The 13413-nt window shown below is 34.4% G+C and overlaps 1 protein-coding gene and 1 long non-coding RNA gene across 9 annotated transcripts in view; one reads left to right on the top strand and one right to left on the bottom strand.

Annotated features, from left to right (window-relative positions):
- LOC137862533 (uncharacterized) overlaps positions 1-13413 on the bottom strand; it is a 453236-nt gene that overhangs the window by 324995 nt on the left and 114828 nt on the right. The window lies entirely within an intron of this gene.
- Positions 1-13413, top strand: part of NR2C2 (nuclear receptor subfamily 2 group C member 2) — a 42179-nt gene that overhangs the window by 26410 nt on the left and 2356 nt on the right. For 6 of the 8 annotated variants that reach the window (XM_068694704.1, XM_068694708.1, XM_068694707.1 and 3 more), the window contains 5 exons: positions 722-843; positions 1342-1481; positions 2861-2998; positions 3873-3978; positions 6377-13367. In XM_068694704.1, coding sequence (XP_068550805.1) covers positions 722-843; positions 1342-1481; positions 2861-2998; positions 3873-3978; positions 6377-6551 — 681 coding nt within the window. In that variant the 3' untranslated portion in view covers positions 6552-13367. Of the gene's footprint in view, positions 1-721; positions 844-1341; positions 1482-2860; positions 2999-3872; positions 3979-6376; positions 13368-13413 lie in introns of those variants that run through there. The other 2 variants (XR_011100375.1, XM_068694709.1) reach the window with 2 other exon arrangements.

A 13413-nucleotide genomic window follows, 5' to 3' on the forward strand; every position in this document is an offset into this window, starting at 1 on the left:
AGTGCCATTGATGATCACTTTCCATATCATCCATATAGTATTATGTCTTGCTTTGTTCATTTATAATTCTAGGGAATGTCGAACTTTCATCTAAGAGGCTTTTTCATATTAAGAGAGGCTACATGGCCTTCCTAGTTTGCTTCAATTACACAACTCAAACAAGAACATGTTGATGAAAATTTTGAGATAAATAATGAGAGTGTTCATCTTGCTGGTATCACATTGCACTGTTTAAAGAATTAAAAAGCTTAAAATAGCAATACTTAATGTAGTTGAACGATAATCATAATTATAACCTGCTTATTCCCATTAATGGAGTTTTGTGATTGTAGATTCCTACTGTATGATTCCCATTTTAGATTTTTGTTTTACTTCTTTTAAAAGAAGTTTTAGAAGATAGTTTCATAGTACTGTGATGCTACTTAACATTCTACCAAACAATTAAATGTATAGATTTAACTGTTATTACATGAAAATTAAAACTTTTCAAAAAGAAACATTTGAGCTCTTTCCCACATTATTTCTAATCTTGCTTTCTATCCTTGTTTTGCACTCTCAGCAGTAGTAATGAGTTGCTTAGTAAAGTTTTACTTTGACAGTTTCTTGTTATGCAGTTGCATTATGACAGACAATGAAAGTGGGTTGAATGTTTTCACTGGTTATTTCAGTGATAATAATTTATTTTTATGCCCTAACTGTACATGCTTTTATTGTTTTGCAGTTGACAATGCCCAGTCCAATGCCAGAGTACCTTAATGTACACTACATCTGTGAGTCAGCATCACGACTACTTTTCCTGTCTATGCACTGGGCTAGATCCATACCTGCGTTTCAAGCACTTGGGTAAATGGATGTTATACTGCTGAACAATTTGCTTTCCAATTAATGAAAGCACTGATCTCAACGCTTCAATTTTTAAACAACTAAATTTATTTAATTTTTAATGAATTCTTTAAAATGTGTGAAGGCTGTGCAATATTCTTTTTTGAAGAATAAAGTAAAAGATTGCCATCTTTGCCAAGATGATAACTACCATATCTGATGTTACTACTGTTATGGAAGCTAAAGCTGAATCCAAAGCAAGCATTTAATTGGTAGAAATAAGTCTCATTAAAGAACCAATGAGCACCATTTTACAGATAACCTGAAATGGTTTCATGTAGTTGGTCTATTCTTGCTTTTTGGAATACTTGTCATATGCTGATATATGCCTTTTAATAGAGTGGTTTGGAGTATGTTAATCTTTATTGCTAATTGTTATAATCAATGTAACTGTATGCAGGGTAATACTAACCTAACACGAAGACTAGCTACCATTGTTTGATTCTGTGTTATTAATAGGCAGGATTGTAATACAAGCCTTGTGCGTGCCTGCTGGAATGAGCTGTTTACCTTAGGCCTGGCACAGTGTGCACAGGTGATGAGTCTGTCTACTATCCTAGCAGCTATTGTTAACCATCTCCAGAACAGCATACAGGAAGGTATGTATTCAGTGTATTGTTCTTATACATACTCATTACAGGGCTACAAACTGGAATTTGAAGAACATTTCTCACAAGGTGTTTTCTAGTTGATAGCAGAACTGTTCTCCAGGATCGAGGGAAAGAAGAAGCTGCCTCTTGCATGATTACTTTTCCTCTGATCTGTTGCGCTGTGACCTCAGAGATATCTCAGTGAGATAAAGGTGTTCTTAAAAGGAAGGATACGTCTGGAGGATATAAAGCCTTTTTCTCCTCCCCATTTCAACATATGACTAGCAGTATAGAGAAAGACAAGCGTATCCTAAAATTATAGTTCGTTCACAGAGCTTTCCTCCCATCTAGATGTAAACATTTTTTTTTGCCTTAGAATAATCAAGCCTTCTCCTGAACCACAACTGAGCTTTATTCCTTCCAGAGTTTTTCATCTCTCTACAGTGTAAAACTGTAGCATTTGCCAAGTATCACAAGTGTATTCTTATAAGTGTAACCATTTTGTTGTATACTACTATAATACAGTAATGATTACTGTATTTTGAAGTTCCCCTTGAAGCATTAAACAACCTATTTTCTTGACACTTTCATGAAGATTTATGTAATTCTATTTTTGAGTTCAGTGTTGGCCTGTATTAATGATGACTATATCTAGAACAAACAATAATCTGTTATGGCTGCTTTCCTTTTTTCTTTCCTTTTCTTTAAGGTTGCTCCCTATCAGAGTCAATTAGATTGAGAATAACTTTTCACTTTTAATAAGATAAAAACCCACAATACTAGCAGCTTTAAACTGCGAATATAGTGTATTTTTAATTTCAGAAAGAGAACAGCAGAATATAGATGTAATGGCCAAGTGATAGAAAATTGCATAATTTATGCAGGTATCCATCCTTTTCTTACCAGAAGAGAAGGACTAAAATAAAAGCATACTTACATCTACATAAAAATGAATTACCACAGAAATTTGAAAATATTTTTCCAAGAGGAATATCGGAAATAGATGATAAATCCTTCTTTGATACATTTGTAAAATTGTAAATTCTTTTGGGAAAGAAACCCCTACAAGCACAAAGAGCCTGATAATATACTGTAACTGATGTGGCACTGCTTTTTATACCTAGGTGAATGCAGCAAATAGGAATCAAGCAATCCAAAACAGCCCAGGATTCTGCAGGTGATGGAGGAGCTAGGTCACAGATCTGATACATCTCACAGAACAGTCATTTCCTTTGCCCTTCTCAAATTACAGTGTTAAGTGTTTTTTTAAATACCAAATGAGACAAGTTACTTTGAAATGTTACTTTACTTTTTTCATAAAAGGATGTTGGTTAAGATATTGGATGTACTTGAGCCCACGTGAAATAATAAACAATATCTTTTTGTAGATAAGCTTTCTGGAGACAGAATAAAGCAAGTCATGGAACACATTTGGAAACTTCAGGAGTTCTGTAACAGCATGGCCAAGATTGATATTGATGGATATGAATATGCATACCTTAAAGCTATAGTCCTCTTTAGCCCTGGTAAGGAATTTCATAACAAACTATTTTTAAATAAACATTCATAAGTTACCATTTTAGTAATTATTTATAAGACTAATGACCTGAGATGAGGTTGTTCTGTTAAGCTATAGATAAAATAGTATTCAATAAGAATTGATCACAAACAATGTGTTTTAAAAATAACTTTGGAGCAACAAATTCATATTATTTTCACCTTCAGTCTCTCAGGTATTTCTTGTTAACCTACCTTAGGAGACTAGACTGTCAATTATCTTCAGCTGGGGATCCAATATTTAAGTTATCAGACTATTAGTGAAGTAGAACAGGCTGCCCAGGGAAGTGGTGGAGTCACCATCCCTGGAAGTCTTTAAAAGACGTTTAGATGTAGACCTTATCTTTGTAGTAAAATTTGAATTTAATTGGAAGATACTATTGTCCTGAAATATGCTTTTGGAAATTTCCTGCAGATTCTATTATTAGGGTTAAGTTTATTAGGATTTTAATGCAAGTCTGAGGAGCAATGAATTTTCCATACTCAAGATAGCTCTGTCTCATTTCAAGGGAAGAACTTTGAACACAACACTGAAGCTATGTGGGTATAGTCAGATGTGTGGTATTTTCAGTTTTTCTGATCATGTCACTATCTTTGTGGAGAAGAGCCTGGAGGAATTAAAGCATAAGACAGCCTCAGGAACGTAAAGAAGTTGATATGTCAAGAAAAAAAAAAAACTAGATGTTGCTCAATAGTTGGTTGAAATTACAGAGGAAAACACATTTGAAAAAGCAGGGTTAGAAACACAAACTGTCATAGGTATTGCCTGGTATACACCTACGGGATTAATTTTTCAGATTTCTTCTGAAGCAATCAACATACATAAATGCTTTGTTTCTTTAGATCACCCTGGTCTGACCGGTTCAACCCAAATAGAAAAATTCCAGGAGAAAGCACAGATGGAATTGCAGGACTATGTCCAAAAAACTTATCCAGAAGATACGTATAGGTATTTATTTTCTATAATACCCAAAATAATGTTGTGAGCTGAAGCTGGCAAAAATACAAAATAGCATCATGATATGTTATTTCCTTTTTAACATCTGGTGTTGTTTTTTTGACTACTGAAGTGAAAGAATCAGAATCTTGTTGATAAAAGCAGCAGTTTTGTTGAAAGATAGGAAGAATCAAGAATAGCTGTCTAGCTTCTTCCACTTAAACTATTTTTGGTGTTTGGAATCATAGAATGGTTTGGATTGGAAGGGACACTAAAGATCATCTCTTTCCAGCCCCTCATAACACCTTCCACCAGAAAAGGTTGCCCAAAGCCCCCATCAAGTCTGGCCTTGAACACTTCCAGGGATGGGGCATCCACAACTTCTTAAGTAACCTGTTTTAGTGCCTCACCCCACCCTCTTAGTAAAGAATTTCTTCCTTATACCTAATCTAAGTGTACCTGGTTTTTACTTCAGAATCATTTTGCCCTTTCCCATTGGGTTGTGTTGGTTTTGGTGGTGAGTTTTGTTGTGTTTTGAGAGTTTCATTGCCATGGTTAGAAAAGTAGACAGACTTACTGTCTGTATTAGAAGTCTCAAGAATAGCTTCTTTAACTCAGACTTCCTCTTTCTTTTCAAGTTGGTTCAAGAAGCTTTGAGATAATAATATGGTTAAAGGATGATAATCACCGTTTTCAAGTTCCATGTGCAGAAAAGTATTAAAATTATCAGCTTAGAGACCTTGAAAACTAAGGATTACATACGGGGAACAGTTCTCTATTCTTAACCAACTCTTAAGCTTCTGTTATAGGAAACTTTCACTTCCTATTTACTTTCTCTTTTTTGTTAAATTTCCAGGAACTTTTCTTTGAGAGTAGGTAACTTGTTTTGTCAGCTCTTAACTGTTCCTGTGTATTACTTGCTGGAAATAATTAACTTCCAATCATCTTAATCAAAACTGTGTTATTTTTAAATTTCACCAACGTAATCATTTTCTGCACTACAAAGGAAATTCTACCTTCTGTCTAGTAATCTATCTTAGAACTTATTTTCTTTACAAGGAGATAGCTTTCACTTTTACTGTGAAAGCTTTACATTTAAGCAAGGTCTGAGGGTTGTTGAACATTTAAAAAAAAAAAAAAAAAATGCCTCTGAAAGAGAGCTTCTCCCATCTTAGAAACAGGTCTCTGCACTGATCCTATGGAGTTAACACCGTGGGACATCAGTAATGCCAGTTAGGTGCAATGGAGATAGGAATTCTGCTTTGGAAATATCATTAGATCCCACATTATTCTTCCACATACAGCTTAATAACACTGATTTTTGTGCAAAAGAGGTGGACTTCTGCAGTAAGAAAAAATACAGTCATGCTTCACAAATACTTTCTATTGTTTATACCCCCATGCTTATCCTTAGATAAATTTAGAGTACAAATATGATTTTTCTGAGCAAGTGAATGCTGGCACAAATTGAGATAGAAGCACAAGTGTTACAATTTTCACAGAATAGCAGCATGTCTTCAGTCTTTTTGAAAAATTTCCGTGAAGTTTACAAGATCTGATATGTTAGCAGAATGGTCTTTATATTTTTTTCTCCATAGATATTCAAGCATTTTCTAAAGGCCTGTGTTCACTGCTGCCTAAATCTTGCTATTTCATGCCTCCAGCTGAGGGAATTTGTTTTGGCAATTTTAATGTATATCTGCAATATAAACACAACAGATATGTTTCCAATGTTGTTCTAAATTTAAAACTGGAAAATGCATTGAAACTCCAGAAGTGCAATATGATCACTTCATTATATTGGATGTCTGTTAACATCCTAATACACAAAAAAGCACAACACTTGGAAATATGTATAAGTAACAGCACATTCCTCCAAATTAACTTTCTCATCAGACACAGATTCTCTAATTTCTTTTTATAAAAACATAGTCCCATCCTTACTATCTGGCTTCTCATTAAGTTGCTAGGTAACTGAGGAACATGCTGTTTATGGCTTCAATTTTAATTGAGCATTTTACTCTTAAAGTTGTAGAAATGTCAGTGCGTTAGTCATTATGAATATTGCTTTTTTTTAACATAGTCCTGAACTCTGAAGTGTTTCCAGAGTTGGGAATTTCAGAAGCAGACTGGGAGAACGATGTTTGTACATACATGTTATATCTACAAAAGGTATTGATACGTTAATACGTCATTTTCACTGGAGAAACCTCTGAGGACAGAAGCTTTTTCATTTCACTTGCAGGATAAAAAAAAGTAATAATTCTTTATATGTTACTTTATATGATAGCCTCTTTACTCCCATTCATTAATTATAGTAATAATAAAAACAAAAACATCTTTTTAGCCTCACAGTATTTTTTTTTTAACTCATTTTATGTATTCATAATTAGCTCAATTTCTTTTTCAGGTTAGCCCGGATTCTAGTTCGCCTGCCAGCACTTAGGCTGATGAGCTCTAGCATTACTGAGGAACTATTTTTTACTGGTCTCATTGGAAATGTTCCAATTGACAGCATAATCCCCTACATTCTCAAAATGGAAACAGCAGAATATAATGGTCAAATAACTGGCACATCTGCGTAGTGGGAACAACACAATTTGATGGATCAAAGTAATTTTCATAAAAACATACAATTGAGAAGTTAAAAGAATAGCATTTTGGTATGTACAAATATTTCCAACTTGTTACGCGTTTCCTATCAGATTTCTCCTTGTCTGTGTGCCAACATTGACAAAATTGAAATGGCTGTTAAAAGAGCTGCTAACAGGACCTTTTCTACCATAAGGAATATTTTGGATGCCTTTCATTCAAAAGGCTATAGAATTACTGAACATAATTTTCATGTGCTTTGTATTTAGAAATTACCAGTGGTTAAAAATAGAGTTTTATAATATCAGAGACTAGTAATAAGATTACTTTAAAAGTAAAAATGACCAGTATGTATATATTAAAAATAACCTTGGAATTAATATCTAATAATTTCCAGGGTGTAATACTAGCACTTTGTAAACACTTGTCGCCGAAACGGTAATATCATCAATGTCCTGCTTATGAGTAGGGAGAATGAAAAAAATTACTTGTGTCCTTAGTCAAAATGCTAGCGATGTATGTGAAAATGTAGAATGCTACAGGAGACAATCATTTATTCTACAAAAAGTCACTCCATCTTACGTTATACGTTAAATAGTAATGTGGATTCTTAAATCAGATATCCACATTACATGGAACTATATTGTTAAGTTAGTGACATTGTAATTAATGGCATGGTGTGACCATAGTGACTATTACATGCTACAGAAATTACCCAAACTAGGAGAAAAAAAAAGTATTTCTTGCCACAGTAGTGGTGAATTATTCAGATTCATTGAAGTTTCTATTCAGCCCAAAAGTCACGATAAATGTTATTCTAGTAGGAAGCCTTTTAACTGTGGGGAAAGACAGTCATTAACTGGAAGAACACTCATTTTCAGTTAGAGCTGTGATGCACTTTGAGTATGCTCTGTGCATTCCCAAATTTATTCCTCTCTGTACTCCTGCACACTCTTGTCATCCAGCCAAATATAAAATTTAAAACCTGAAATAGTGGGAACCTCTGTTTGTCAGCAACAGTATATTATAAAGCTCTCACTTCATTTCTCTCCCTTTCCATGACGAAGAGCTCCAAGTCTGCAGTGCTTTCAACCTTCCTGTGAATCAGTTTCAAACAGAAGTATAGATAGTATCTACGTTTTCATGTATCATTGCAGTTAATGACTGATACACCATAGAGTGTTAAATTAAAAACTTTTTTTAACTGTCTGAAGTAATGAGGTATCTCTATGTTTTCTAGTACTGGCCTGCAAGTAATGCATCCAGCATTACTTCTGTTTTAGTATAACTTATTATTGACCTTAAGTATTTTAAGTAATCAAAGTTTTTTTTTTTTTAAAAAAAAAGTCACAGTGGTTAATACCTTTGTCAGATCCTGGCATATTAAAGGCATTAATTAGTTTAATGATTTTTTTGGTAGAGGCGTTTTGTATTCACATATTTTTATATTACAAAAATCTAATGATGAATTCAGCTTTTTTTTCTTCCAGTAGTAGTCCATATTTAGAAACACTAGACAGGTTGGTGTTTGTGTCTTAAGGGTTTCTAGATGAGGCTTCTGATATACTAAAGATTCTGACCTGGTATACTTCAATCTCATTAGGAGGCTCACATTTGTATAGCTCTTTATGACATGAGTGCTACGTGGCTAAGGCTATAGAAATTTCACTTCTGGATGCATTAAGGTCTTGTATAGTGACCATCATTAGAGCATTCAGAGCCTTCTGTTCTCAAAAGGTTGTAACAAGGAGACTAATATACATGCAGAGATCTAAAATACTGCACTTTTCTCTCAGCTTTTGCTATAACAAATGACATTCTTATATTTTTAATGTGATGGAAGGCCTGCAACCTAAACATTAAATCAACTGGAATGCAAAACTTTGTACTAGCTATTGTATTTCAGTATAACTTATTCTGTGATTGTGTCAGCACTTCTGATACAAACTCCCTGTTTTAAGGGTATAAAAACTATTTGTGGCTTTAACAAGAACAGAAGTACTGACCTTGGAAAGAGTTGTGGCTGGTTTTGATTTTTATTTTTTTTTTAAAAAAGGGTTATGTCATTGTTACAAAAGTGGAATACATTGAACAAGTGACTTTTTTTTTTTTACTAAAAAAAACAAAATTAGTTTAATTTTACTTCAATAATTTGTAAATATAATAATAATTCAGGCAACTAAGTAGGCATTGTTAAGAACAAAATAAAAAATTAAGCACAAAAGATGGCCATTGATTTTTTTTTCCCCAAATTTGAATACACAGCTGATATTTTTTCATGGCAAGCATTATTTTGACTTCAGCTTTTAAAGTCAAAGGGTCCCATTTTCAGTGCAAATATTTGTTTTCTTCGTTTTTCTTATTTGTGCTGTGACCATAATTGTACAGGGAATGAAATAAAGCCCGCTATAGTTTTTTGTGTATGGAGGGATCACGTGAAGTAAAACTTAAAATGTATGCATTGTATTACATTTGTAGATCAAAATCAGAAATACCATGCAGCTCTGTTTACAAATAAACTACACTCCCTACAAATGCAAGGCCACATAATGATATCCTTGATACGTCTCTGTTATTCCCTTACTCTGCAAATAGATCCTTGGACTGTAACGCTATTTTACCAAGGATAAAACATCAATTTATGTAAATGAAATTACCAAAGTGCAACACATATCTAGGGTTTATTTATCATGTGTGCATTTAATTGATAGAATCAAACAGTTACATACAAAAGATTCTGATAATCACCTAAAATAATAATTTGTGTAGCATCATCAGCACGATTTGCAGACTTATATTAGTCAGAACCAATATAATTTAGTCCTTATGCCATTAATGAATATGTACATTCTCCAACTATACACTGTTCTAAGAATAAGTTTGTTTTGTAGAAGTTGGGACAGCAGATGGTAGGTTCTTCAGCTTAAGAAATATTCAGATTCTAAAATGTTAACATTCAAATAGGCAAAAACTATAAATTCTAAAATAGTTGTGATGAGTAACCTAACGCTTTCTCCTCACATGCTGCTCAAAGGGCTGACACAAAAATGAGGTTTGGCATGTGAATGAGCCATTGAAAGCAGTCACTGCCATATGAAACTATAAACCATCTTCTCCAGTGTAGTTGCACTAAATTTAAAGTGTAATCTGTCAGTGAAGCTATTTTATTTAATATTGAAATAAATGTTTGTCCTTCCCTTACCTGTCCATTAACAGAAAACAGATGTTCCAGAGACACAGAACCAACAAAGAGGTTTTCTGCCACCAGTTTAGGTGTTGCTTGCTAGTGACAGCAAAAGGGCACAGCTGAGGAAAATTGGTCTCATGAAATTGTTCCTGCTCTATGTTAACCTTTGGCACTATTTGCAACCTCTTGAAGTAGTTGGGCTTTCAGGCCACTCTAACATAGTGAAAGCAGAATAACAGATGTGTTCCAGGTGCAAGCTTAAGAGTCTTAAATCATCTTTGCATGATTGTTATCTAGTTTGCAGTTTGGCTGCATAATAAATTCTGATCCCATATAATCCAACTATGTTATATAAGGAAGAGGTTATTACTACTGCAAAAAATACTACAAGGCTAATGTAGTTCTTGTCATATCTGAGTTTGCCAGTGACTGGAAAACACTCACAGACTAATCTCATTAACTTTGCTTTTAAATGACTTTTTACTTTGTGTCTTCTTGACAAGTGTGAACTTTTCCTTGTGAATATGGAGCAGGATTTTTTAAATTATTGTCATACATTTTTGGAAAAAATATTTCTTGATTTTTAAGTATGGAAATAGCTTCTTTTCATAAAGGCCTAATTTCAAGCCAAAGTTACATTTACAGAAATAGGGCTCAAAGGATCACAGTCTGAAAGTGATTCTAAAAAAAAATTGTGTCTTGCTGAACCTCTACATAGTGCCTAAAATATACTGTTCAGAATCTTCTAGGTCCTGTTTCCATTGCTGTTAAAATGAAAATATTTTAACTAGGTAGAAAAATACTGATAAACTATCTAATTAGATCTATCTGAACTTGATTACATATGTATATTGGTAATAGTTCCTTCATATAAATGTTAAAATTCTGTACTGACTGGTGCGAGGACTCTTGAGAAGGAACTGGATTTGGATCTTGTAGATAAAAAAAGATGAATGAGCAATAATAGTGTAGGAGCCTTTGCGTTTACCTTTGTAATAATCATTGCTTTTGTTACAAAGGCAAAAATGTACACTAATTTACTTACATTGAACTAATGGGATGCAGGACTAAGACCACACGCAAAAGTCATCTCTGCCGATTTACATTTGTTGTAAATTAAATACAATGCTTTTGGTGCCAGTGGAGCTATTCTGGTGCGAAACTGGTAGAGAAGGAAATAATCATCTCCAATAATTTTAAGAGAAATCCTTCAAACAATCCTCTATTTTAGCTGCCATAAAATGTTATGTTATTAAAAAGGCTCAGATTTCAGAGTACTCTGAAATGGGAAGATGGGAAACTATTGTTGGTCACTGGTGATTACTTGGTATCAGTTACTAAATCTTTTTGCTGTCATTTCTGAAGTACTTGGCCCTTTGGGCAGCCCTAAGGCCTCCAGTGAATAGCACTGACTTGAGATTTCTATGCTGAAAACAGCTGCCTCTGCATTCTCATTATAGTACCCTTCAGCAAAGGGCATATTTTAAGGTGTAACAGGGAAAACAAGTCAGGGCTCAGCTTCCAGGCCAAATCAGTCTCCTGAGGGTGCCACTTCTTTGGTAGAGACTGTGAAACACTTCAGTGTTTTCCATTGTTATGTGTAATACACAGGATTATTACAGGTTCCCAAATGAGTTCATTCAAGATACTGAAGATGCTAGTGCATTTCCCTGTCCATTCCAATTAAGAGGATAGTTGGGATTCTTCCCCAATTACCTGTTGTTTAATAAGCAAGCGATAATTTTAAAAAGCACTAAACAGTATGAGTAGAAAGGATATCAGGAATATAGTTTAGCCAATAAAAAGGAATTTGTTAGGCTGAAGACTGTAGTAAAGAAGCAGTGATCAAAGCAGCTTTCTGCAATAACAGTACCATTGAGGGGCCCTGTTTCAGTTGTGTGATGTGAGCAGTAGAACTGGTAGGTCAGTCAGACATATGCTTCCAGCAAGTGTTTCAAAAAACTAAACTCTGAGTTGTGATAGAATCAGTGCTCAGTTCCACAGCATTTAAGGCACCTATAAAGTAAAAGCGAAACATTGTAGTTGTTCTTGGCTTTAACTGCTGCTAACTGTAGTTTTCTTCAGATGCCTATAAATTATGTACATGTAAGTGCACAGTCATTTGAACACTGCTTAGTGAGGAAAGAACAGGCGCACCAGTAAATATGTACAGGATCACACCCCTAGCAAATAAATAAATAAATTTCTATTTGATATCTCTCCCCTCTCCTTTGTTTATTCTTTAGAGCACAAAAGCAGGCAGGTTGATTCTTTTTTTCTTCTGCTGTTGCCACAAGTGAAAAAGCAGAAACATCAGGCGAACAAGTAGGTTCCCATCTGTCCCAGTAGTTTGTCATTCTTGCCATACAACAATGTTACAGCTGATGTGATGGCTTGCTCTGATGATAAACATGGGCCTGTTGTGGCAGCAGCACACAACATCTGCAGGCCTGATACCTCCATATATCCAGGTGGAATCAGCAAAATGAGGCCATGTTTCACCCCTTAGACGAGCATAAGGGGGCAGAGTAAGGACAAATTGTCAGCTTCTACTGAATTTTTGAATGTCAGAAAGCAACTCAAAAAAAAAAAAAAAAGGCTTTATATGAAAAATAACAAAAGAGGGCGGTAAAGGGGAGCAAATGCATTTGCTTTTTGCACCTTCTAATTCTGAAGCTGCTGAGTCGTTTATCAGTAAAGTCTCCAGAATTAAGTTCAGGCTTACTGTTTGACTGAAGATGCCATAAGCCCTATTGTTAGATAATGATACAATCCTACTTCTGCTCCCATTAATATTATCAACATTATATGGGAAATAATTTGTACTTAAAAAAAAAAAAAAATTAGAACATTGTACCAATGGTGCAGCTAAAATATTTTTTTTCATAAAGTTTAAATACTGTAAGTCTAAATATATTAGGCTTGGAAAACGTCAAGCCCTAGAATTACCTTATTACTGGGTTTTTGTTGTGAAATCACAGTTCATCACAAGTTCATGCTAAGTTCATCACAGATAATACTGTCATAATGTTCCATGATTCCCATGGTCTGTTTTATCTCTTGAGTTACGTGAATGCTTTGAAAATAGCATATTGTTAAATTCATGCTGTTCTTCTTCCTCTCTTTTTAAAGAATTTATTTTACACATCTTTACTTTGTGCCTCCCACCGGTGTGCATTTCTTCATGTTCAATACTAAAACTCAATCAAGCAGCTAATGCCTATGTACATAGTTGTATGTATGTGTGTATGAATGTATATGTTTATATCTGTCTAAATACATGATGTACAGTGTATATAAAGTGTGCAGTGTATGTATATATGTACAGATATGTAGCCATGTATTCATGATATTCTTTATGTTAAACTTTTCATTCATTTTCTAACCCAGAGCTTCTTAGCTGTCATTTCTTAGCACAAACTAAACCTGGCTTAAGCAGGTAAATCCCCATGATTTCGGTGCTTTGCACCTTTTTCTAAACCCAGCTTGAATATCATGGAATTGTAGGGGTTGGAAGGGACCTCAAGAGATCACTGGGTCCAACCCCCACTGCCAAAGCAGGTGAATATGGTATTTTCTTTTCAGTACTGACAAATAAATTCAGTGAAGCTTGTGTCTTTCACGTTTTTCCCTTTACATTTTTATGTTTGATGAGTGAGGTCAGCCAG

This window comes from Anas acuta, chromosome 11 (assembly GCF_963932015.1).
Source record: "Anas acuta chromosome 11, bAnaAcu1.1, whole genome shotgun sequence".
NCBI lineage: Eukaryota > Metazoa > Chordata > Aves > Anseriformes > Anatidae > Anas > Anas acuta.